General features: G+C 39.7%; 1 protein-coding gene across 2 annotated transcripts in view; it reads left to right on the top strand.

The window, feature by feature from the left end:
- Positions 1-24389, top strand: part of MFSD14B (major facilitator superfamily domain containing 14B) — a 72059-nt gene extending 47670 nt beyond the window's left edge. For both annotated transcript variants that reach the window (XM_041736781.1, XM_041736774.1), the window contains 9 exons: positions 6650-6777; positions 9310-9424; positions 11127-11345; positions 13095-13208; positions 16790-16861; positions 18433-18545; positions 19729-19826; positions 21660-21802; positions 22666-24389. In XM_041736781.1, the coding sequence (XP_041592715.1) occupies positions 6650-6777; positions 9310-9424; positions 11127-11345; positions 13095-13208; positions 16790-16861; positions 18433-18545; positions 19729-19826; positions 21660-21802; positions 22666-22917 (1254 nt within the window). In that variant the 3' untranslated portion in view covers positions 22918-24389. The remainder of the gene's footprint in view (positions 1-6649; positions 6778-9309; positions 9425-11126; positions 11346-13094; positions 13209-16789; positions 16862-18432; positions 18546-19728; positions 19827-21659; positions 21803-22665) is intronic.
- Positions 24390-26841: the final 2452 nt, after the last annotated feature.

Below are 26841 nucleotides of genomic sequence, written 5' to 3'. Positions count from 1 at the left end.
TGGAAACCTCAGATTTTCATCTTAGACCATCAACTAATAGGATGAGCCCCCTCCCATATTATTGAGAGTAATGCCCTTTACTTTAAAACAGACTAAAACAAAATACCTTCACAGGAACACCCACTCTAGCACTTGATTAAGTAACTGGGTACTATAGCCTAGCCAAGGGGACACCTAAAACTAACTTTCATAGTAGTTTTAGCTACACTTTGTAAAAAATGTAACACCAAAAAAAAAAAAAAAAAAGTAACACCAGACTGAGATGCCATGGTGTGACTTGGCAGATAAAATCTAGTTATGACTGCTGGTTAATAGCTGGTGGAGTCACCATAATCATTTGCATCATTAAGACCAATTGGTCTGATGACCCAGTGTCTGCCTTGTAACTTCCCGAAACTATTTTCTTTAGCATGTTTTATATTTATTACAAAATTAGACATCTTTAATCAGTGTCCCAAACTCAGCAAGTCATGTGTCCAAGGCTGGATTACACCTAGACTGATCAGTATGCAGTGGGTGGCTCTAAAGCAGGAAGTTATAATCTTTTCTAGCTTTGACATCACCATGAAGGCTTGGGAAAAGGGAGAAAGTAGAAGACCCAGAGGGCCAGTTAATGGGGTAGCCACAGAGGTTCACATGCAGATGTGCTGCTTCTCAGTCTAGAATGGACCATCAGCTCCAATGAGGGAAATGTCATGTAAACCCTCTGCCAGGATGCTCTTCCAGGGGTCAAGTTTCTGTAGTCCCAGGACTTGCTCAGCTGTCTCATTCTGCTACTTAAATGAATTAAATCATCGAGCAATGTTTAGCATAGTAGCTTAGCATTAAGGACACACAGAAACTTTGGGCTGATTTTTTATTTGAAAAAGGTTTATTTATTTATTTGGGTGGCTGTGAGGGTGTAGAGGGAGAGGGAGAAACTCTAGCAGACTCTTCACAGTGTGGAGCCAGATGCAGGGCTCAACGTCATGACCCTGAGAGTGTGACCTAACATTCCCTCAAGCTACTCCTTGGTATTAGTAAGTACAGAATAGTTTTCCTACACAAACACATGCCCACATACATACGGAATAATTTTCTTTTTAAAGATTTTATTTCTTCATTCATGAGAGAGAGAGAGAGAGAGAAGGCAGGGACACAGGCAGAGAGGGAAGCAGGCTCCCTGTAGGAAGCCCAATGTGGGAGTCGATCCCGGAATTCCAGGATCATGCCCTGAGCCAAAGGCAGATGCTCAACCACTGAGCCACCCAGGTGTCCCTACAGGGAATTATTCTTAGTTGGGACAAGAACTTAAAAAGACTATCCTTTTTATTTGTAAATAAAAATTTCAGACTACCTACTTTAAAAATAACTTCATAAATTTTAAATACAGTCTTTTCATGACAGACTGCTAGTTTATCCATTTAATAAAATAGTTGTGGGGCACCTGGGTGGCTCAGTCAGTTAAGCATCCAACTCTTGGTTTCAGCTCTGTCCCCCTCCCTCTGCCCCTCCTGCTCTTGCTCTCTGAAATAAGTAAATAAATCTTTATAATAAAAATGTGTAAGAGCGCCCACAGGTAGGAAAGACTAGTACTTTATGTGCTTTAGGTTGGAGACCCTAAAGTGTTAACAGATTATTTTAATAATTGGTTTGAATCGTGGGCTTCAGGGTTAGGGCTCAGATTCTGGAGCCACCTCACATCTGAGCTTACTCCTGCCTCTGCTGCTTATGAGCCTTGGGCTAGCTGCTTACCATAATAACACCTACCTCACAGTGTAAGGACATGCATGGGAAAGGCGTGGAAAAATTTGGTGTGTGTGGATGCTACAAAGTTATTGTTATTACTTTAAAATGCACTGGGCTTTCTTGGAGTTAGAATTTGAAGGAGTAGCCCTACTACTTCTAAAATTAAGGAAACATCTGTTTACTTATATTTTTATTAAAACAATTTAATTTCACTTTCATCTGCTTTTTGTTTCTTCTTTCCTTTAATGAGTCTTCCGTACTTCTTTTCCTTTATCTCAAAACAAAACACCATAGCCCTCCTGCCCATATTGTTCTTTCCTTGAAGTCTCTGGCACCAACTGTTCTTTGACCCCTCTCCAGCTTTGCAGGTTCACTTTTCCAGACTTTGATTGACACATTTCTCATTTGCCCTCTTGCTGATTGATGCATACCCTGGGAAGGGAAGCTTTATACTGTGCAGGGTCTCAGTGGGCCCTAGCCCAGAGAGGACCTTGTGTTAGTATAGATGAAAATATTTGTACATGTCAATTATACAAATAAAAACACAGTTCCAGGGAATCCTGGGTGGCTCAGTGGTTGAGCGTCTGCCTTTAGCTCAGGTCGTGATCCCGGGGTCCTGGGATCAAGTCCTGCATCAAGCTCCCCACAGGAAGGGAGCCTGCTTCTCCCTTTGCTATGTATGCATCTCTCTTGAGTAAATAAAATCTTTCGGCAGCCCTGGTGGTGCAGCTGTTTAGCGCCACCTTCAGCCCGGGGTGTGATCCTGGAGACCCGGGATCAAGTCCCACATCAGGCTCCCTGCATGGTGCCTGCTTCTCCCTCTGCCTGTGTTGTGTCTCTGCCTCTCTCTCCCCCTATGTCTATCATGAATAAATAAATAAAATCTTAAAAAAATAAAATAAAATCTTTATTAAAAAAACACAGTTCCATTTGTATATAATTTTCTCTTTGATCTTTTAAGAAATGAGATAAAGGTCATTATTAGTAAATTACCATATAAAATATCAAAATGAACAAATCTCATTTTGGGGTAACCAGGTCTACATGTTGCAAGTTCCTCATAGTTTATTGAAGAATACTGAGAGTTTGTCACAGTGTGTGAACTTTTCATGGAAAACTGAAATTATCAGAAATGTAAAATGACTTTGTACTCTATTCTTCAGTGGAGCCACTGCTCCCTCACATTCATTTGCAAAGTTAATTATACTATTTGAAAGAAAAACATTTTTAATTCTAAAAATAGTAATCCAACTATTTTAAACATTAGTGAAATGTTTGCCAACTGCTTATGTTAAGGAAAACATTGCTTAAAGCTTTTATGATGGTTAAGAAAACTTTTATGATGGTATATAAAGTGTAAAGTTCACGTATATTGGTTTCAGGTGAGTTGTATTTGTCATTCTTTGTATGTTTTAAAATGTTCAGTGAATAATGGCATTTAATTGAACAATAAACTCTTAACTGCTACTGTGTCAAATTAGAGCTTAAAAGTCATGTCAGAAATACTGGCCAAGGCACTTGGGTGGCTCAGTTGGTTAAGCATCTGACTTTTGATATTAGCTCAGGCCAAGATCCCAGAGTCCTGGGATCAGGGTCAATCTCCCTGCTTAGTGAGGGTCGGGTCTACTTTTCCCTCTCCCTCTGCTGCTCCTCCTGCTTGTGATTTCTCTCTCTCTCTCTCTGTCAAATAAATAAAATCTTTTTAAAAAGAAGTACTGGCCAATTATGTTACCTTCAACACCCATGTCCTCTGGGAAGTTAACTAACTGCAGTGACTGTGTGAACCATGGGTGCAGTTTGCTGTCCACACCACGACTCCTACACACCATGTGGTCTCTAGTACTGGTTGGACTATGATAGCATAGTGTCAGTTGATCCTCATTATGTTTGGATTTATATTTGCATATTCACTTATTCACTGAGTTTATTTGTAACCTCAGATCATTACAGTGCTTTTGTGTCATTCATGCACCTAGGTGAGGTGGGGAGTGTAGCTGAGGTCCAACTTCTGTCTACTTGCTTGAAGTCCCATACTGTACATGTATCCTTTTGCAGTCCATTTAGTGCCACATTTTGTGCATCTTTGTGTCTTTTGTTGGTGATTTGGCTATTTAAAATGTCCTCACATGTAGTATTAACTAGTATCTCTAAGTGCAAGAGGTCTGTGATATGCCTTATGGAGAAAATATACTATCAGATAAGCCTGAGTGCCTAAACAGGCATGAGTCATGGTGCTGACTGCACCATGCTTGGCTTTCTCATTTTCTGTTTAATATACTGTCAGATAAGCCTGAGTGCCTAAACAGGCATGAGTCATGGTGCTGTTGGCCAAGAGTTCAGTATTCATAAGTCAACAATATATATTAAATAAAGTGTCTTTAAACAGAAATACACACAAATCATGGTTGTGTATTGATTGGTTAATGAAAACGGGTGACCAGAGCCTTGCAGGAAATTAACACTGTGTTTCCCTAAGGAGGAGTGGTTCCACATTCTCTAACTCAGTGTTTGTGGCAGCCTTATAGATCATAACTACTGTGGGTAATGAGAATCACAATATTTCTGATAAGGACAAGAGCTTTGAGGTCTGCCTGGTGCTAATTTTTAAACGTTTTGTTCTCATTTGCAAATTATGTCCTATCTTCTGGACTGAAAAGTGCTTGCCCCATCAATCAGGGTACAGGTGTCCTCAATGTGCTGCTCTAATAATGAAGCCTAATAGGATGTAGGGCCAGATGGAGCAGTGAAGAAATCACTCTAGGATAGGAGAAGTCTTTGATATTTTAGAAATCCACGTTTTCCAAAGAGCAAGTACAGCTGACCCTTGAACAAACCTAGGGTTGAGCTACATGGTCCACTTGTATGAAGACTTTTTGTTTTGTTTTGTCTTTGATAAATGCAGTACAGACTGTAAATGTAAAAATGTAAATGTAAAAATCCCTTATGATTTTAACACTTTCTTTTCTCTAGCTTACTTTAAGAATACAGTGTATAAATACATAAAACTTTTAAAATATTTTTTTTAATTTTTTTTTAAATTTTTTATTTATTTATGATAGTCACAGAGAGAGAGAGAAAGGCAGAGACACAGGCGGAGGGAGAAGCAGGCTCCATGCACCGGGAGCCTGATGTGGGATTCGATCCCGGGTCTCCAGGATCGCGCCCTGGGCCAAAGGCAGGCGCCAAACCGCTGCGCCACCCAGGGATCCCAAAACTTTTAAAATATTGTGAACTGGCTGTTGTTGATAAAGCTTCCCGGTAGCAGTAGGCTCTTAGTTAAGTTTTGGGGGGAGTCGAAGTTACGTGTATCTCTGACTGCATGAGGTCGAGGGTGTTTGTGCCCAACCCTTGTGTTCTTCCGGGGTCAGCTGTGTGGGATTGTATTTTAGTGTCTTAGTAAAAAAGTAGGTTGTCCCAGAAGATACTTTCAGTATCTATTGCTGTCAGGAAGAATTTGATTTAAATAATATTTTAATGGATTAATTACCATTTATGTCTATAATCTGGAAGACAGAATATTTTTTTCTGTAAAAACTATATTATTTTAAATATAATTTTAATGGTTGGCTTTCTGATCTTCTGTTTAAAAATGGCATACAGAGACACCTGGGTGGCTCAGTGGTTGAGTGTCTGCCTTTGGCTCAGGGCATGATCCCAGGCCCTGGGATCAAGTCCTACATCGGGCTTCTTGCAGGGGGCATACTTCTCCCTCTGCCCATGTCTCTGTATAGAAGATGGACAAATAACAAATGTTGAAATGACAGGAGAGAGAGGTACCACGTGGGAGGAGTTTGTCTCACACCCACAAAAACCAGTGTGGGGAGCTAAGAGATAGATACAGGAGGAGGTGCTTCTCCCCCTGGAGTCGTGAAGAATGTCTGGTGGTTTACCTACCAAGGCCCCCTGTGGGATGTGTGTGGAGATACAGTGCAGGCCCACTGGCACAGAGGAGAGTGATATGCTCAGAGAACTGCCTCTAGAGTCAGAGCACAGGACATGTTGTCAGGTGCCAGATCTGGGAGGGTCCTTTTTGTAGGCACTGCTGAAGCCATTGCAGATAAACAGTAGGAACTATAATGAACATCCATGTACTTCTCACCCACTTTCATTATTTATCAACGTTTTCCTACTCTAGTCTCATCTCAGTTCTCCCCCACCCATTTTTTATAAAAGCAAAGTTGAGACATTCATTATTTCACCCATAAATACCTGCTGAAAAATTTAGACTGCAGAGTGGAGACCACTGCAGGGTTTTAAAGATTTTTTTAAATTATTATTTTAGAGTCAGAGAGCGCCCAAGGAGGGGAGGAGCAGAGAGGGAGGAAGAGGGAGAGAATCAGAAACAACCCTGCACTGAACATAAAGCCTGATGCAGGACTCAGTCTCATGGTCCCAAGGTCATGACCCAAGCAGAAACCAAGAATTTGACCTTAACCAGCTGAGCCACCCAGGCGCCCTGAGACTACTCCAGGGCTTGAAAAGAAGGGATGAGAGCAGAGGTTTGCAGCTCATCACGGGGAGCACATATTGTAGGGAGGACCAGGGTCAGGGGCCAGGTGGACAAGAGAGGTCTTCAGTGCAGCAGTTGATTTGGGCTACACATATTTTTTTTAACTGTATTAAGTTTCTGGCCTCTTCCTGTGTGCTTGGTGTGTTCATCTCGTGGGTCCCTGTAGGTGGACACAGCTCATACCCCCTCTCTGGTTTCTCCTGAAAAACAAGCTCATCCCTCTTTTTCCCTTTTCTAACAGCATGACTAGAAATTCATTAGAATGTTTTTAAATGACAGTTTGTATTTAATACTTCAAATTACTCTGTTTTGGGGACGGTAAAATAAATGGGAGCATTTAGAAAGTAAGAATTACAAGTGATTGGGCAATCACATTGTCAATTTGACCTTTGCTTCTCCTTTCCTCTCCAGGGCCTGCTATCTTTTCTGAGTGCCCCCCTCATAGGTGCTCTGTCTGATGTTTGGGGGAGGAAACCCTTCCTCCTAGGCACTGTGTTCTTCACCTGCTTCCCAATTCCACTGATGAGGATCAGCCCGTGGTGAGTTGCTTGGCCCTCCAACATGACTGACTGTTTTGGGTCACATGTGAATAATACATCTGCAAAGCTTTTCTTAACCATTTTAAAGCAGTTGATACCTGTATTTTTATTGATCTTTATGTAATACTGAAAGCCTTTTTGGGCTCTAAGGTGTTTAAGATGTCTCTGAGCACAGCTGTTGTTGCTACCAAGTCACTTAAAGTATTGGGACCCCTGGGAGGGGACTGAGAGTCCCTGTACTCACCCCTGTGGCTCAGTGACCTGCAAATGTGTTGTCATTTCACTGCTCTAGGGCACTGAATGAACATAGCTTATGTCAATAGATAGCAGTCACTTTTGAGTATACTGTAATTAGACCATAGCCTGTTTTTTTTTTTTTTAGATTTTATTTATTTATTTATTTATTTATTAAGATTTTATTTATTCATGAGAGACAGAGAGAGAGAGAGAGAGGCAGACATAGGCAGAGGGAGAAGCAGGCTCCATGCAGGGAGCCCGATGTGGGACTCAATCCCAGGACTTCAGGATCACACCCTGGGCCAAAGGCAGGCGCTAAACCGCTGAGCCGCCCAGGCGTCCCAGACCATAGCCTGTTTTAAATCATACTATGAATTTGAATTTGATCTCATTTTTTTTTTCATGATAAATAGGGAGAGAATATTTAGCATATAATGAAGTACCAAATATGGTTGGAATTTGCACCTGAGCTGTACCATAGTTGTTTTCCTTGGTTCCAAAGGATGGTATTTGGCTAGAATTTCTGTTGCTGAGATGCTTGTCATAAGGTGTGAGGAGCACACCTTAGAATAGAAGATTTTTTGTGTTTCTTTTTATTTTTTGAAAAATTTTATTTATTTATTCATGGGAGAGACACAGAGAGAGGCAGAGACACAGGCAGAGGGAGTGAAGCAGGCTCCATGCAGGGATCCCGATGTGGGACTTGATCCCTGGACCCCAGGATCACAACCTTGAGTGGAAGGCAGATGCTCAACCACTGAGCCACCCAGGTGCCCCTGTTTGTTTCTTTCTTTCTTTATCTGTCTCTTTTTCTTTTCTTTTCTTTTTTTTTCCTAATGCATTAATATTTCCTTTTTTTGGCTCCATGTGAAAACGTCTTCTTTTGATTATCTGATAATTTTATGTCAGTGTTTGTTATATTGTAAATATGTTGGTTACCCATAGTGTGGATCATTTTATTTTCTACTAGATGATGAATTTTTATCAAATACTTTTGATACTGAGTCTTTCTGTTCAAGAAGTCATGCTTTTCCAATAAATGAAGGCGTTTTTAAAATGTCCTCAGTACCTTAAAATAAATTTTCTTTAGATCTTGAAATGATTTTGCCTCTTTCCTTCATTTTTATGTTACTGCTTTTGCTTATATTGATTAATGAATAATGTTAAATAAGTGATAATGATGGACTTAATATCTCTTGTCTATAAAGAAAATGTTGTAATGGTTTATCATTTGAGTGTTAAGGGAACTTTGCACTGAAAAATACCTGTTACTATGAAGAGTTATATTAATAGATTTTCTAATATTGAAATATCCTATGTCCTAGGATAAACCCTACTTTTTGTTCTGTGAAATTTTGTTTAGTAATAACCAGTTTTTTTTTTAAGCATCTGTGTATATGATTGAAATTTTAGTCTTAACTACATTGTCTTTGTTGTGATTTCTGCTTTTGGGTAGCTCTTTTATTTATGCTTTAAGATTTTATTATTAGAGAGCACATTATTAGAGAGAAGTGGGGGAAGGGGCAGAGGAAGGAGAACCAGACTTCCTGTTGAGCCAGGAGCCCCACAGGGGGCTGGATTCCAGGATTCTGGGATCATGACCTGAGCTGAAGGCAGCACTCAACCAGCTGAGCCACTCAGTCTAACCCTTATTCTTTCCATTTTTTCAGCTGCATGTACTGACATCCTTTAAGCACTTAAGAAATTGGTGTGTTTCCACTTCTTCCCCATCTTGATTACCATTTTATTAGTTGTCCTTTATATCTTTAAATATACATATACATGTATTTTTTATTTTTAATATTTTATTTATTTATTCATGAGAGACACAGAGAGAGGGAGAGGGAGAGACACAGGCAGAGGAAGAAACAGGCCCCATGCAGGAAGCCCGATGTGGGACTCGATCGCGGGTCTCTAGGATCACGCCCTGGGCCGAAGGCGTCGCTAAACCACTGAGCCAGGGATCCCTGGGTGGCGCAGCGGTTTGGCGCCTGCCTTTGGCCCAGGGCGCGATCCTGGAGACCCCGGATCGAATCCCACGTCAGGCTCCCGGTGCATGGAGCCTGCTTCTCCCTCTGCCTGTGTCTCTGCCTCTCTCTCTCTCTCTATCATGAATAAATAAATAAAATCTTTAAAAAAATAAAATAAAATAAACCACTGAGCCACTGGGGCTGCCCTAATTTGTTTATAAATTTATTTCTTGGTTTATAATCTTTATATGATATCTTTGGCTCTGGTTATAAAAGTGTATGCACACTTCTTCTCTCCCGGGTAATTAAAATAATCTTTTTGTAGGTGGTATTTTGCAATGATCTCTGTGTCTGGAGTCTTCTCGGTCACATTCTCTGTGATATTTGCCTATGTAGCTGATGTCACTCAAGAACACGAGCGAAGTACTGCGTATGGATGGGTAAGATTATAGTTTATGGTTTTTTAACCAGAGAAGTAATTAATTAGCATTCTATTTAAAATGTACTGGAAAAAAAGAATAAAATGTACTGGAAAGTAAGATTTAAAATAAATTGTAAATACTGACTTACATAAAAAAATCTAAAGCAGCTGAAATAAAAAAGGAGATTTATGAAGTTTAAAATAGCAAGATAGAAATTACTAGTAATATATCCTCTAGTTTTAGGGTTGGAAATTTGGCAGGAAGTTGTGAGTTGTCAGTTGCAGAATTGTTTCAAAAGTTGACTTGATTTGTTTCTTGTTAGCTTCTCTCTTTAGGAACCGTGAATAGTAAACAGGTGCTAAGTACAGAAGCCCCTGTGCACCTCTTTCATTTGGACAGGTGCTGGACCTCAGCCATGTCAATCCACTGTTCCTGTATTGCTGGTTGTGTGTCACTTATTTGGATGTGGTACTGTAGGCAAAGGACATTTATTCAGCAAATTGTTGGATGCATAATAATAGTTACAGGAGATCTTGTTTTGGATAATTGAGTATTAGAGAATCATTTCTAATTTTCTGAGGTGTGATTGTGGCTTTGCAGTTCTGTAGGCGAAGAAAGACTTGTACAGGATAGCAGGCTGAAGCCCTTGAGGTCAGATAATCATGACTAGAGTAGTTCAGGGGGGAAAGATGTCAAGTGAGCAATCTGTGGGCGTGTGTCCAATGGGTGAACATGCTGACATGTGGGCATTGTTGGAGGGGAAAATTTTTCTCTTCTTCCCTTCTAGGTTCTTTGGCTAGCTTAATAATAATTAAATTGACATAGTCTAACAGGAGGAAAACATTTAATTTTGTACAAAGCTCCACAAAGACCTCAGAGACTCAACGGCATTTGGGTAGTGGAAGCTTATATGCCATCCTGAGCTAAGGAAAAGGGGTAGGGGTCTGGGATTTCAGCGGGGAGGAAGACTGTTCACAGAGGATGAGTGTGAACGTTTGGTAAATCATTGTTTGCCATGCCATGCAAATAAGCCTTTCTGATATCAAAAGTTTTCTCTGGCAACAGTGCTCTTCCTGGCTTAGACCCCCAATCTAAATTCATTTACACTTTTTTTTTATTATTATTATTATTTTTAAATTTTTTATTTATTAGTCACACACCGAGAGAGAGAGAGAGAGAGAGAGAGAGAGAGAGAGAGGCAGAGACACAGGCAGAGGGAGAAGCAGGCTCCATGCACCGGAAGCCCGATGTGGGATTCGATCCCGGGTATCCAGGATCACGCCCTGGGCCAAAGGCAGGCGCCAAACCGCTGCGCCACCCAGGGATCCCTAAATTCATTTACACTTTGAAAGAGGCCAGAAAGCTTTCCCTGAGTCCGCTGGGTCTTAATTACCTTCAACTCCAATCTACATGCAAGGGGTGTGGTTGGGGTGGTGTATTCTCTCTGACATTGTGCACTGTGCACTTCTCTCAACCTCCCTATGTTTGAAAATGTTTACAGTGAGAAAAGTGAAAAAAAAAAATCTGGCTGGGTTGTTGAACAGGCTGGAGGAGGACATACCTTTTGTTTTGTTTGAAGCCAGGGAAGGATAGCTCTAGGTCCAAGCCTGTGGGACCCTGCATAAGAACCAGGAACGTAAGTGTGCACCTGCAGCAGGTAGACTCAGTGTGAGTGCTTTCTGCATGTGGATATGGTACAAGATGGGGGCTTTCTCCACAGGTCTCAGCCACCTTTGCAGCCAGTCTGGTCAGCAGCCCAGCCATTGGAGCATACCTTTCAGCCAGTTACGGAGACAGCCTCGTTGTGCTGGTGGCCACAGTAGTAGCTCTTCTGGACATCTGCTTCATCCTACTGGCTGTTCCAGAATCTCTGTCAGAGAAAATGAGACCGCTTTCCTGGGGAGCTAAGATTTCTTGGAAACAAGCAGACCCTTTTGCGGTAAATATCCTTTTCTTTCTCCAGTAGATATAGAAAAACAATTTAATTGCAAGTAAGAGACTGAAGTTATCTATGCAACAAGGAATTCCTTAAAATTTTTTTTTTCATTAGAGAGCAGGGGAGGGACAAAAAAGAATTTTATCTAGGCTCCATGCCCAGCGTGAAGCTCAACACAGGGCTCTCAATCTCCTGACTGGAGCCAAAATCAAGAGTCAGACACTTAACCAACTAAGCCACCTAGGCAGCCTTAGAATTTATAGTATTAATTAATTAATTCATTCATTCATTCATTCATTCATTCATTCATTTAAATTTATAGTTTTTAAGTCAAGTGTGTGATAGCCTAAGGAAAGAATGAAAAAAAACCTCCGCTTAATCCCTGATGAGGGTTTAGGAAGGAAATTGTTTTTTTCTTACTGCATGGGTTGTTTTCACTTTTTTTTTGTAAACAGAGTGAAGGTGGCCATTTGAAGTGGTGGGTTTCATTCACTTAAATTCAGAAAATATGAATAAATTTGGTTTGACTAAAGTAATTATTTTCTAGGTTGTTTATATCCACTTTGATCGGAGGCTTTGAATTTGTATTTTGCAGATTGAATGTATTCCTTGTTTTCTATAACTTTTTGAAATTTTTGGCATTTTAAATTTCTTGGAAGGATCCCACAACTAGAAAAACGGAGAAGAATCTTATCCCTCCCCTTCTCTCACCTTGTCTGACCTGAAAGTGTTCTTGAAGAAAATAGGTGCAGAAAAAAATAACCAGAGATTTGATTGCTGCTTTAATCTCACCCAAGTTTACTTTTTATGAAAAATGTGTGAAAGAAAAAGAACTGATCAGAATCTTATCTAAAAAGGCCCCTCAGGTCATGACCTAGGGACCCTGCTAATGGTTGGTGCCATTATGCCAGACATTGAGAAGGAAACCAGCTATGGACCTGGGCGCCAGTCAGGCCTCCCACTTTCTTGTCATGTAGTGATCAAGATATACCCAGAAACTCCTCTGTGAAGTGGGACTACTGCTGTATACTCTTTCAGGGCTATTGTGGGGATTCTGTGAATATATGTAAATTAACTCATGTCTGGTGTTCAGTAAATCTCCACATTAGCTGCTTTTGCTGTTAATCATACAAAGGTTACAATTATGGTGACCCTAGAATTGCAGTGAAGCACTCTCCAGTCCTTAGATAATAGCACACCTTTTGGTCAGCAATTCTGTGTAAAAAGGAATGGAAAAAGAACTTTTGGACAAAGTTGTGACATTCAGAAGTTGTTACTGGTTAGTTCTTGTCACTGACCCCATGGCTGGTGCATACTTATTTGTCTACCAGTTTTACAGGCAAACTGAATATTAATATTTTAAAGAATATAGTAAATTTATTTATAATAAATGCCCTGAACTGTTAAAGGATTTAAAAGGGTTATATTATGAATGAAGGAGAAAGAAAAGGTACTGGAGCAGTGGTTTTTCAGGTCTGTTCATAGGATGTGAACCAGTATGGTTAACAAAGATGAGCAAATATTTGTGTGGTTTTTTTTTTTAATTTTGTTTTTCAGCTGTAATACTTCAAAACATGTAACGCTGAAATTAGAAGACTTGTAACCATAGAGTTAATGTTCACCTGCTTTTGTAATACATTCAACTTTTATAATTCATCCTAATAGAACAAAACAAGGAAGCCAGTATTGTGGAATATCAGTGGCTTTATTGTCTCTTGCTTTTTATGTGTTTTTCTTTCTGCTTATTGCCAGTCACTGAAGAAAGTTGGAAAAGATTCTACCGTCTTACTAATTTGTATCACCGTGTTTCTTTCATACCTTCCTGAAGCTGGACAATATTCAAGTTTTTTTCTCTATCTCAGACAGGTGGGTAATGTGTACCTAGTAAGTTTAGAACATGAAGAAAATCAAAGGTTAGGATCTATCTAAAGGTATTTTGGGGAAAAAAGTATAGAGAAAAAAATGTGTGAGCTTGCTTCTAATTATTATAAGTGTAGGCACTGACATATAATTAGCCACTGGGGGCCCTTTAATACAGTATTTTAAAATATTATAAAATGTTTACCCTCGGAGAAATTTCCTTGGGAATTAGCAAAAATAGAACTTATCATAATCTCTTTTAAATCTTCATTAAATTTCAGGGGGAAGTCAAATTTTTTTAATGTGACTTGACCTGGGACATCTTCAGTAGGCTATAACTCAGTGCTGCTGTAGACTTTAAGGGGACTCACAAGCAATGATCAAAATAATCTCTCCTTGACCTTTTTCTTTTTAAAAGTTTATACTTTACCCTGTCCCCACAAAAGGCAGTTGACTTAAAGCAAGTTAAAAACTAGCTCCTTGGGAAGCCCAGGTGGCTCAGCAGTTTAGTGCCGCCTTCAGCCCAGGGCCTGATCCTAGAGACCTGGGATCGAGTCCCATGTCAGGCTCCGTGCATGAAGCCTGCTTCTACCTCTGTGTCTCTGCCTCTCTGTGTGTGCCTCTCATGAATAAATAAATAAAATCTTTTTTTAAAAAAACTAGCTCCCTTTCCATCTTTTGTTTCAGTTCTCTGGGACTGGGGAGACAGGAGTTGCCTTCCATAACAATCCTGCACTGGTCTTTTACAGATTTCCCTAGAAGTCCTTCTAGGGGATTCCTCCATGTGACAGAGTAGGCCTCCTCCTAATATAAATTCCTCTATTTTTGGAGATATTTTTAATTGAAACTTGTTAAATTCACCATTCTCTCAGTTTTCTGGGAAGTGTGAGACTAATATTTTATATGGTGGCTTAGAAATAAAACTGTTCTCCAACCAGTTCTATTTTGGTTTTGCTCATTTTGGGTGGACACATGCTGGAGATTTAGTGGGAAGACTGATGAGATAGCATGTTTAATGTAGATAATTATATGTGCATTTATAATTAAATTAATTGTGCATCCAATGTAGGAAAAATGGGAAAGCTTTAGGTAGTGAAAACCGCATTCCTTCAGAATAAACAACTATGGATATTTTCTTTTTCTACCTTTTTTCCTTACATATTGCTTATGTGACTACCACCAGCACTTAACAATAAATCATAATCGTTTTCTGTTATTTTGTGGTTGTGCTTGCTTTTAAGAGCAGTTCACACACATTTGAGTTAAAATTGCATTTGGTGGGCAGCCCTGGTGGTTTAGCGCCGCCTGCAGCCTGGGGTGTGATCCTGGAGACCTAGGATCGAGTCCCACATCGGGCTTCCTGCATGGAGCCTGCTTCTCCCTCTGCCTGTGTCTCTGCCTCTCTCTTTGCTCTCTCTGAATGAATAAATAAATAAATCTTTAAAAAAAATTGCATTTGGTATTTGTAAATCATATCTGATAAGGAACTTTTATAATGAAGAATAAAAAGACAACCCAACTGAAAAAATTCTAAAAAAAAATGAACAGATACTTGTCCAAGGAAGGTAACAAATGGCCAATAAACACAGGAAAAGATGCTTAATGTTAGCCATCAAGGAAATGCAAATCAAAACAAGATACCACTCCACACCTACTAAGATGACTGTAATGAGACAAAGGTATGGAGAAATGAACTCTCACACGACTGGTGGAAGTGTAAAATGGGGCAGAAGAGAATCTGGCAGTTTTCAAGGTGTTTAGCATAGGGTTTCCAGCAAATCTACTCCTACGTATCTAGCCACAAGAAATGAATAGATACGTCTTCAAAGAAACATTTTTTTTTTAATTTATTTATTTAGTCAGAGAGAGAGAGGCAGAGACACAAGCAGGCTCCATGCAGGAAGCCTGATGTGGGACTCCATCCCGGGTCTCCAGGATCACACCCCAGGCTGCAGGCGGCACTAAACTGCTGCGCCACCAGGGCTGCGAAACTTTTTTTTTTAAGATTTTATTTTTTTATTCATGAGAGACACAGAGAGAGACAGACATAGGCAGAAGGAGAAGCAGGCTCCATACAGGGAGCCCGATGTGGGACTCCATCCCGGGTCTCCAGGATCATGCCCTGGGCTGAAGGTGGCGCTAAACCGCTGAGCCACCTGGGCTGCCCATACACAAATATTTGTAATAGCCAAAAAGTAGAAACATGACTCAAATGTCAATCAGCTGATGAAATGGATTGACAAATGTGGCAAATCTGTATGGTGGAGTACTACTGTTTGGCAATAAAAAAGCAGGGAAGCACTGGTACATGCTGCAGCATGTATGAACTGTGAAAATATGCTAAATGAAAGAAACTGGGGGCAGCCCAGGTGGTCAGTAGTTTGGAGCCTGCTTCTCCCTCTGCCTGTGTCTCTACCTCTCTCTCATGAATAAATAAATAAAATCTTTTAAAAAAATAATTGTTTAAATGAAAGAAACTGGGATCATATATCGTTTGATTCCATTTATATGAAATGCTCAGAATAAACAAATCCAGAGACAAGAAGTGTATCACTGGCTGGGAGAATAGGACTCCCAACAGGATACCATGTTTCTTTGAGGAGTGATGACATCTTTTTTTTTTTTTTTTTTTTTTTTTATTTATGATAGTCATACAGAGAGAGAGAGAGAGAGAGGCAGAGACACAGGCAGAGGGAGAAGCAGGCTCCATGCACCGGGAGCCTGACGTGGGATTCGATCCGGGGTCTCCAGGATCGCGCCCTGGGCCAAAGGCAGGCGCCAAACCGCTGCGCCACCCAGGGATCCCGTGATGACATCTTCTACAATTGAATATTCTAAAACAACTGAACTGTATACATCTAGTGGATGAATTGAAGGATATTTAAGCTCTGTCTTGATAAAGCTGCTTTAAATATGTATATGTTTATATTTATATTTACAAATACAGGCTCAGAAATAATCCATAAATAAGGCCACTTCCACTTTTCAGGATCTAACTTTTTTAGTTGCATTTGATTAGTGGTAATAGGCCACTGTCAGCAGCACTGACTTGGGAACATCAGATTCTATCTCTTGTTAGCTAGTTGTGTGACATGAAGCAAGACAATCATTTAATAAATGAGTAGAATTTATACAATAATTTATAAATCTTTTTTCTGATTTTTATAGGATTTTATTTAACTTTTTAAAAACTTGATATTTAAAACCTAAAAAAGTTTTAGGCTTTTCAGAGTTTCTGTTAAGGTTAAGAGGCTTCAAAATCATTCTCAGCTCACTTTGTTGCTTCTAGAATCACCATGGAAACTTTTTAAAACATGCCGGGGCCTGGGCCCAGAGTCTGATTTAATTGGTCTAAGCGGGTTACAGCATTTCATTACTCACCCACTCCCCTTCTCTGTTGCCCACATGATTTTAATGTACAGCCAAGATTGAGAGCCTGACTTGGCTACTGAACAGATTCTTACTGGTAGCACCAAAAGTCAGATCATTTTCATGTTCTCTCTAGTGTTTGATGTTGGATTTTTGGAGGGTTGGATTTTTATAGTATCTATTATATTACAATTTTTTTTTTTTTCCCATTTCCACAGGTCATAGGTTTTGGATCTGTTAAGATTGCAGCATTCATAGCTATGGTAGGCATTCTGTCTATTGTAGCTCAGGTGAGTGTCATTTTACCCATTTTTTCTTTAACATTTTTATTTGGAAAAAACTAGATGTGCAGGAAACTGCAAAGAAATAAATGCTCATGGGGATCCCCAGCACCCCTCTGTCAGTATTCGCCCCCCTCTTCTCCTCCTGCCATCTCATATCTGGTACAAAACAAACCCAGTAAACAGGCATGAATACAGTCTACAGAACCATGTTTTGGGGGAGGGAAGGAGGGGCAGAGGCAGAGAAAGAATCTCGAGCAGAGTCCACACACTTGAGTGCAGAGTATAACACAGGGCTCCATCTCAGGACCCTGAGATCATGACCTAAGCTGAAATCAAAAGAGTTGGATGCCCAACCAACTAAGCCACCCAGGCACCCCAAAACCATCATTTTTTAAGAGAATGTTGAGGTTGTAATTTAGGAGGAATTTAATACAACTTTCTAGTACTTTTTAGCATGCCTGTTTACTGGGTCAATTCAAATAACAATTTGCTTTTATAACCACCAACAATCGAACTCCAGATACTGCAGAATAACTTAAAATATAGAAACATTCTCCTGATTAATGAGGAAAAATTAGTAGCAGTGAAAAACAGAAATGAAAATCAGTAACTGTTTCAAACCCTGTTATCCCCAGGACTGAAGAACTGTGGTAAATGAGTGCATCTATGAAATGAGTAAAGAACATTAATAAACTTTTCCCCACCTATAATAAGACCACAAAAGGCAGGGCATACCTTTAAATCAACTGGCTGATAGGCCTGGGTGTGTTCACAGTATCACATGGAACTTCCTAGGGGCCATTTCCTTGAATTGGCTTCATGCTGCTTTTATTTATTTTTTATTTTTTTATTTTTTTTATTTTATTTATTTATTTTTTTCATGCTGCTTTTATAGCAGAATGCTCTTCAGGGACAAACTAGAAGGCTATGAAACTCTTTGGCCCCAACTTCAGAACTGACAAGGCTCAAAGGACTATATGAAGACAAAAGCCTTTTATTTTTTTCTTACCAAACCGTATCAATGAATGCAAATTATATTGAACTTTTCAAGTTGCTCATGATTTTGGGTTGTTTTTATAGCAACTGTGGTTAGTTGATTAGCCCAGATTCCTCTCTCATCCTGTGTCTTTAAGACTATCTGAGCTAGCCATTTTTAGCAGAGTGTGTATTTGTTAAAGTCAAATTTATATTAGTCCAACTTGCTGATACTGTTAACCTCCAGCAGAATTCCACATATTCTCTAAATGTTTGTGCTTCACTGGTGGTTAGGTGATCAGCATTTCTCCAAGGAGTCTGAGTCATGTCCTCCTCAATCATAATTGGTGAACAGCTTCCTTTTAGAAAGTGCTAGCAAAGCATGAGATAAACAGGCTTTGGGGAGGGGGTTATAGGCCCTGAGCCCCAGGTTAGCCTTGGACCTGATTGAGAGCGCCATCAGTACCACGTGGCCTCCCTGCTCTTTGGCCAGGCCATGTGCTGGTAGAGGTCCTGGTCATTATAAACATGCTCCCCTTATCACGCTTGCATCACATCTGTGCACTTGCATGATTTCTCAAGATTCTCCTTTGTTTTTACAGACAGTCTTTCTTACCATCTTGATGAGATCATTAGGGAATAAGAATACTGTCCTCCTTGGCTTGGGCTTCCAGATATTTCAGTTAGCCTGGTATGGTTTTGGATCTCAGGCCTGGTAAGCCTCTTCTTTGGATTCTCATATACGAACAGACAGAAGAAGCATCTTTTAGAGGGACTTGAGTTGGTTGAGTGTTATTAATAAACAAGGGTTATTTTGCTAGCTTGGTACATTCAACATTTCAAAAAGGGTGTTTGGACTTAATTCGGGGAAGAATGAAAGTAGGTAATCTAAGAGTATTTGTTAAGACTGCCTCTGCCTCAGTAAATGGGGTTCACTGCCATAATTAGTGGAGTGATTCTGATAGTGACGTAAGCTCTGTAACATAAAGCATCTGACTTAAATCACTAAGATCTAAGTCTCCAAAACTATGTGTGCCCTAAGGCAGTTATTACTGGAAGCATATGAGATTCCCACAAACAGGAAGGATGTTCATCATAACTCCTGCAGAGTAAGAAGAAATATGTGTGCCTGCTTACCAAGTAACAGTTTCTATCTCTGTTTTACATACTACAGTTGATCCTCACTTTACACATATAAGCTGATGACATAACTTAAAGGAGCTAGAAATCTGGTCAGTGGTTGATTCTTGTTCTTTTAGATTTCAGTCCTGTGAACTTTGGTTCAGTAGCTAATTCGGTCGGACTCATGCTGCATTTAAAAGATTTTCTTTTCAGTAAGGATGTGCACATTAGCCTTCCCCAAGGAAGTCTGGCCAAACAAGTTTTCATTCCCATTAGGGCTTCACTTTGCTTACGCTCATACTTCATACTGACACATTCCTTTCGTAGTGACCCTGCACTTCTCTGTTGTTTGCGCTGGTTGGCACAGGACACTTTCTTGAGGGGTGGCAACGGAGAAGTTCGGGTCAGTGTGAAGGTACAGAGAAAAGTAAAAATCAGTGAGGAAGATGTGTTTATAGAAACAAATCCTTCTGAACTTTATTGAGCTTATATCTAAAGATAATAATGGGCAAACAGGGTTGAAGAACAGATTTTGAAGAGGTAACATGAAATAAAACCTTCCCACCTGTGAAGGATCAGTATTGGCAGAATGATGCAGGACCTTCCAGGTTTAAAAAAAAAAAAAATCAATTTTTAAAGAGGGAAAAATAAATACAACCTAACTAGAAAAAAAAAAAAAACAGAAAGCTTTTTGTGGTTTTGCGAGATTGTGCTCTGAACATCAAACTCCTTAGGGCTGGCTTGCCACCTGACTGCCGCTGGTCTTGTCATTACAGGATGATGTGGGCAGCGGGGACCGTGGCCGCCATGTCCAGCATCACATTTCCAGCAGTCAGTGCGCTTGTCTCTCGGAATGCAGAGTCAGATCAGCAAGGTGAGGTCACTGTCCTCTTGTTTTTCTCCTTTTGCAAAAATATACCTGAAGTAGAGAGGCTCTGAGCCTCTCTCCATGTCCCGGAGCCGGTGGCAGCCATCTGGTCCTTTCTCAGCAATTATACCTATTTTCCTTCCTGCTTTGATCTTCTTTAAATCTGGACTAAGCAGTTCAGAATACTAAGGATTAGAAATAGAACTATCAAAAAAAAAAAAAAACAACTACCTATTTTCTCTTTTTAGTTTTGAGTCCTCTTTTGTGTTAACACCAGAATTAACTAATCATTTTAACAGGTATGTCAAATAACAATAGACTAATTAGTAAAGTAATGAGGTCTTTATTTAATCACTGAGATTCTGTCAATTTGGAATCTGTCAAAGTCCATTAGCTTAATTTAGGAAATGAATTTTTGAGGATAAATACATATGCGTAGTTGTTACATGCCCAGTGAGAAACACAATGAAAATGTAGGTGACCATGGTACCATCTAGACTCCTCATCCTTCTCGAACCTCTGTCAAGTGGGAACCACTGCCAGAATTAATCCTTTCCTTCTCCATCTGTTAATAACTCACCTAACTGTAGTCAGGAAGTAGTGAAGTTTAGAAGGAAAATCTTTTAAATGCATTAGAACCCTTTAAGAAGCTTTAATAAGAAACTAGATTAGAAAAGATTACGTTGTACCTGCTTTTCCAACATCAGAAATGAGATGTCTTATTCGTATCCATTTTTAAAGCGTTACCTAAAGGGCCACAGGTCCTGTGTGTCACCCTGACTGTGGGAACTCACTTGGCTTTGTGTCCTTGGGGAGGTATTGTGTATGAAGAAGTCAGCCAGCTGTGGAGAGTGGGCACTGTCTTCTTGACGTCTGACAGGCACCATCTGGTCTTTCGTGACATGAATTTTCTTTGGCTCTTATGCCTGTTTTATTTTTTTTCCAGTGGTTATTAGGTGTTTTATTTATTTTTTGAAGAATTTTGTTTGTTTATTCAAGAGAGGAAGAGGCAGGCAGAGACATAGAGGGAGAAGCAGACTCCATGCAGGGAGCCCGATGTGGGACTCAATCCTGGGATCCCAGGATCACACCCTGAGCTGAAAGCAGAGGCTCAACCACTGAGTCACCCAGGTGTCCCTTATTATGCCTGTTTTACTACAGATGTCTCTAAATGTTAGCATACATTACTGAAACACATTAAGCTGAATTGTATCTGAACAGTTTTGACTTATGGAAACATCCTTTTCATATGGTTCAAGCTAATATTTTATCTGCCACATTAGAACCAGAGATACCTAGAAGTGGCACTTCTGGGATTTTTCAGTGAAGGACACCATGAGGAGCAGAGTCTGTGGAGCCTGCTAGGAGTATACAATGTTGGGACTGCTGTGGACTCCCACACAGGGCTCCAGGAGACAAAGGGCAGATATTTACTTTAAAAGCACCATTAGATGAGGAAAGGAGGAAAACTCTAATTCCATAAAAAAGTGGAAATTGCCTGTAAATGGAGAACATTTAAGTTTTTTCATTTTTTATTCTCCATTTATGGGAAGAATCTAGCTGTTATGGGGGGAATTTAGCCCCAAAAGAGATTTTGCAAACATCACTTCATCTTCTTATAGATCTTAGGGCAACATTAAAAGGACACAGTAAAACCAGTAATACATTTGTGCACTGAATGAAACTATGATGGGCAAGTCCCTAATCTCCTTCCCTTAGCACAGACTACTTAATCCAGCTGAAGCAATATATCACAGTTGGTAAGAAAATACCGTGAAATCCCTAATCTTGAGATGCTTTTCTGAAAAGACTGGCTCCCGTCTCTTTGTTCTGATGTAGGAGTTGCCCAGGGGATCATAACTGGAATAAGAGGACTGTGTAATGGCCTGGGGCCAGCACTGTATGGCTTCATATTCTACATGTTCCATGTTGAACTGACAGAGTTAGAACCAGAACTGAATTCTGAAAATGCTGCCCTGCAGGTAATTTGGTGATAAGTCTAGTTTTATAACAACCATTATGTCTGATTATAGCAAAATCAGAACTTAAATTCGGAAAATGTTTTTAAGTTTCTATTGTATTTGATAGTAAATGCTATATGTTCAGTGCTTCCTGGGATTGGGGAAGGATAATTTCAATGATGTAATATCTTCTGCAAAAGCTTTGTCCTACTTTTGTTCAGACTCCATTTTTACCTAAACATGTACTCTAATCAGAATGCTGTCTTCTGGTGAAGCCCAGTGAGGTCAAATAAAATCTGAAATGACCTAAATCCCTGCTAGAAATTTAGCTCGAGTGCTTTTTCTACTATTTGATATTTCTTCAATGTAAATTTCTGTATAAAAGTGTTCTTAATGCTCATCAACAGAGTGTATGATGTGAGGTCATAGGATGGGGCAGGAAGTCCACAACTGCCACATGAGCTATTGAGAAGTGGTGCAAAGAACAATGCCTAGTTGCCCTCTCTCCTGTTCCGAAGACAGGCTCTTAGAATTTGCCTTGGTACTTAATGAAACATTTGCTTATGAGAGAATTTTTTTTTTAATTTTTTTAAATTTTTTATTTATTTATGATAGTCACAGAGAGAGAGAGAGAGGCAGAGACATAGGCGGAGGGAGAAGCAGGCTCCATGCACTGGGAGCCCGACATGGGATTCGATCCCGGGTCTCCAGGATCGCGCCCTGGGCCAAAGGCAGGCGCCAAACCGCTGCGCCACCCAGGGATCCCTATGAGAGAATTTTTTACTTTTTGATGGTTTGGGGGAGTCCAGGGCTAAATTTTTATTACTAATCCAAAAGGATACTAACCAAATCCTTTGTCTCCATTTTTTTCCTGTGTGCCTTAGGGAGCTGTCATCCCAGGCCCACCATTTTTATTTGGGGCATGTATAGTTCTTATGTCTTTCCTGGTTGCCTTATTCATCCCTGAATACCGTAAAGGCAGTGGAATTCAAAAACATAGCAACAGCATCAGCGGCAGCCTGATCAATACCCCAGAGCGGGGCAGTGATGAGGACATTGAGCCACTACTGCAAGACAACAGCATCTGGGAGCTCTCTTCCTTCGAGGAGTCTGGGAATCAGTGCACTGAGCTGTAAACTTGGTAGAAAGGGGGGTTCTGCACACACCTTCTCTCAGAGCCGTGGGGAGCCACACCACAAGGAGACTTCATGGTGCTGGAGGGGAGATGCTAGTGGCATCCTACAGGGCCAGGTTTGAGAAGTGACCCTCTCCATCCCTCCACCTCTTCCTTTTTGTTGCTGTTGTACATTAGAACAAGATTTGAAGTACTTTCCTGCAAATGTTTCAACTCTCAAAGTCACCTGGAGTCCAAACTTTGAAACTCAAATATAAAGATTCCTTATCTCTGGTAGGATGGCTTTCCTTGAGTAACTCTGGAAGAAGGTGATAGCAGTTTTTCCATCTCCTTTTTAGCGGAAGGTGCAGGGTGGAAGTGGACTGCCATCTGGCAAGATTTGAGGTAAAAAAAATCCCTGCTTATTTTCTTCCTTCCTGTTTCTCTCCTCTGTGCCCGCTGAGCCCATGGGTGTTTATGAGTGGCCGCTCCAAGAGTCACTCAGTATCAGGGATCTCTTGCCTTTGTTCAAAGGTCAACAAAACCCTAGTCTTACTCTCCTTTCCTTCTATTTCCTTTTCTTGGCTAGAATGAAATTCAGCATATACACCTCTGGACATGAATATTGATCAGTGATCACCTTTATTAGATAAAGGGAAATTTTCTTAAAAATTTAAATTCTGAAGAATGAGCAACTCAGATCACTGGACCTGTTTTGGTCAGATCCAAGGTGATTTTATGGAAGAACACACAAGTATTCTGGTAGTAACACAGAACTTGAAGGGAGTTTCTAAGAAAGTTTTCAGTAATATAAATATTCCTAAGTGGGGGTAAGCATTAGTGACTGAAACCAATAAAGTTTATATCCAAGTTAAGATTCATAGAACCCACTATTAGCATCTGCTCCTGGCTGCATCTTCTGTCTCCTCAGTTCTTCCTGTTCATCTCACTCCTGCCTTAACTGCTTTGTTGTATGCATCTGTTTTCAATCGGTCTTTCTGTTTATCTGACTTTTGAATTTCATGGGAATATGCACATCAGATTCTTTTCTAAAATATGGTGGTTTAGGAAGCTCAGTTTCAAAATAAGTGTCTTGCTAATTTTTTGAGATGTTTTATGGACAGAAAACTTTACAGATTTATATGTATTTTGCTGCACCAGTATGGACCATTAATTAGGGCCCACCCACCTTTAACAGAGCACTCCTCTGGAAGTTTTATAGGTATGAAATATATGTAGATATTTGTAAGGAGTTTTAATTTTTTTTGATGGGGTGCTGTGTAAATCTTGTATTTATAAATGTAATGAAGGTGTTGAAAGAAAAATATATATACAACTTTTATAAAAGGATTGTGTACTGACTGAATACATTTAAAAGAAAATATATTTTGAAACCTGTTCTGCTATGAACAGAGATAACATATCTTTTTACTATGCTGTTGGTTTTTAAGTTAAGCTTCCTAATGCATAATAAATTTGCAATGGATACTTCTATGTCTTTTGTGTTTCTTTAAAGCAAACAGTACCATTGATCTTTGGGTTCTCTTTTAAATTCTTAATCTTTAAGCTAATGCAAAAAAAAAAAGGACGTATATTTTAAAAAATACTAATTTGTAACAGACTCCCTTCAAAAATAAATCATAACTTTTTCATCTACAATAAAATTTGTACACCCATTTATTCACAATAACCAAAAGGTGGAAGCAACCTGAACGTCTGCTGTTGGACGAGTGGATAAAGGAAGTGTGGCATTTATATACAATGAGACACTCGGCCTAAGGAAGGAAAATTCTGACTCGCCACAACATGGATGAACATTCAAGACACGCTAAGTGAAGTAAGCCAATTACAAAAGGACATATAAGTGTGCTTCCATTTATATGAAATATCTAGTCAAATTCGGACAGATGGAAAGTAGAATACTAACTGCCAGAAGTAGGGGAAAGGTAAAGGGGGGAATTACTGTTTAATGGGTAATGTTTCAGTTTTGCAAGATGAGAAGAGTTCTAGAGAAGGATGTGGTGAGTGAGAATGGCTGCATAAAAGTATGAATGTACTGAATGCCGCTAAGAATGGTCAACTTTACATTATGTATATTTTGCCAAAGTTTTTTAAAAAATGTTCTCATGACATCTTTAACTGCTACATATCAAAACTGGGATAAAATATATCATTTTAACCATTTACAATTCAGTGGTTTTTAACTTACAAGATTTACAGCTGTTAAGGCTATCTCCAGAACATTTCCATCATCCCAAAAGAGAAACCCCATATCCATTAGCAGTCATTACCAATTCTCCTTACCCCATCAGCTGGCAACCAGTAATACATCTTCTGTCTCTATGGTTTTGCCTATTTGGGACATTTCCTATAAATGGAATCCTACAATATGTGACCTCTTGTGTCCAGCTTCTTTCACATAGTGTGTTTCCAGTGTTCATCCATGTTGAAGTATGTGTCAAATTTTACTCCTTTTTCAGGATGAATGGTGGTACTCTATCATATGTATGTATATATGTGCATTTCCTTTGTTCACTTACCAATCAAATGTAAAGGCACACTTGGCTTCTTTCCATTTTTTGGCTATTATGAATAATCCTATTAATCTTGTCCAAGTTTTATGTGAACACGTTTTTAATTCCTCTTAGATATATACCTGGGATTGGAATTGATATGATTTACGTAGTAACTCTGTCTAACCATTTCCAGAACTGTCCAAGTGTTTTCATGGCAGCTGCACATTTTACATTCCCATCAGTAATGGGAGGAGGCTTCAATTTCTCCATATCCTTGCCAGCACTTGTTTTGTCATTGTTTTATAAATATTCAAGCTGGTTTAAAGTGGTATCTTCCTGTGGTTTTGATCTGCATTTCCCTGATGCCAGTTATGTTGAACATCTTTTCATATGTTGTTAACTAGATGTGTATTTTCTTTGGAGAAGAAATCCACTGCCCATTTGTGAATTGGGATGTTGTAAGAGTTTTTTACATATTCTGGACACCAAGCTCTTATCAATATGATTGGTGAATGAATGTTTTCTACTGTTCTGTGAGTTGTCTTCTCCCTTTCTTGATCATGTCCTTTGAAAAGTTTTAATTTGGGGCTCATGGGTGGCTCAGTTGAGCACAGGACTCTTGGTTTTGGCTCAGGGCATCTCAGGGTTGTGAGATCGATCCCCATGTTGGGTTACATGCTTCAGATTCCCCCCCCCACACACACTGTTTCTTTCTCTCTAAAATAAAATCTTTTTTTAAAAAAGTTTCATCAGAATTTTAAAATGTTGCTTATATTTTTGGTATCTAAGAATCCATTACCAAATACAAAGTCATGAAAATCTGCCCACCATATCTTCTAAGGATTTTATACTTTGACCTTTAACATTTGTCTTTGACCCATCTTTAATCACTTTTTATATGTGATCTGAGGCAGATTTCAATATTCTGAATGAATTAGAACAGTTCAGAGGTACATGAATATTCAGTAAGGTCAACATCACTTGTTGAAAGAGATTCTTTGCCCCCGAAAGTTGTTGGCACCACTATCAAAAATCTGATGAACAATGACGTGTGTGGTCTATTTCTGGACTTTCAATTCTACCCCACTGGTCTGTCCTTATGCCAATACCACAGGATTTTGATAGCTACTATTGTTAAACAGTAAGTTCTGAAATCAGGGGCAGCCCGAGTGGCTCAGGGGTTTAGCGTCACCTTCAGCCCAGAGCCTGATCCTGGAGACCTGGAATCGAGTCCTGCGTCGGGCTCCCTGAATGGAGACTGCTTCTTCCTCTGCCTCTCTCTCTCATGAATAAATAAAGATTAAAAAAAAAGTTCTGAAATCATAAAGTATGAGTCCTCCAACTTTGCTCTTTAAATATTGTTTTGCGGGCAGCCCTGGTGGCGCAGCGGTTTGGCGCCGCCTGCAGCCTTGGGTGTGATCCTGTAGATT

The sequence above is a fragment of the Vulpes lagopus genome, chromosome 2 (assembly GCF_018345385.1).
Source record: "Vulpes lagopus strain Blue_001 chromosome 2, ASM1834538v1, whole genome shotgun sequence".
In the NCBI taxonomy this organism is placed as follows: domain Eukaryota; kingdom Metazoa; phylum Chordata; class Mammalia; order Carnivora; family Canidae; genus Vulpes; species Vulpes lagopus.
Note: the sequence above shows the minus strand (reverse complement) of the source record. Positions and strands in the feature narration are given on the sequence as shown.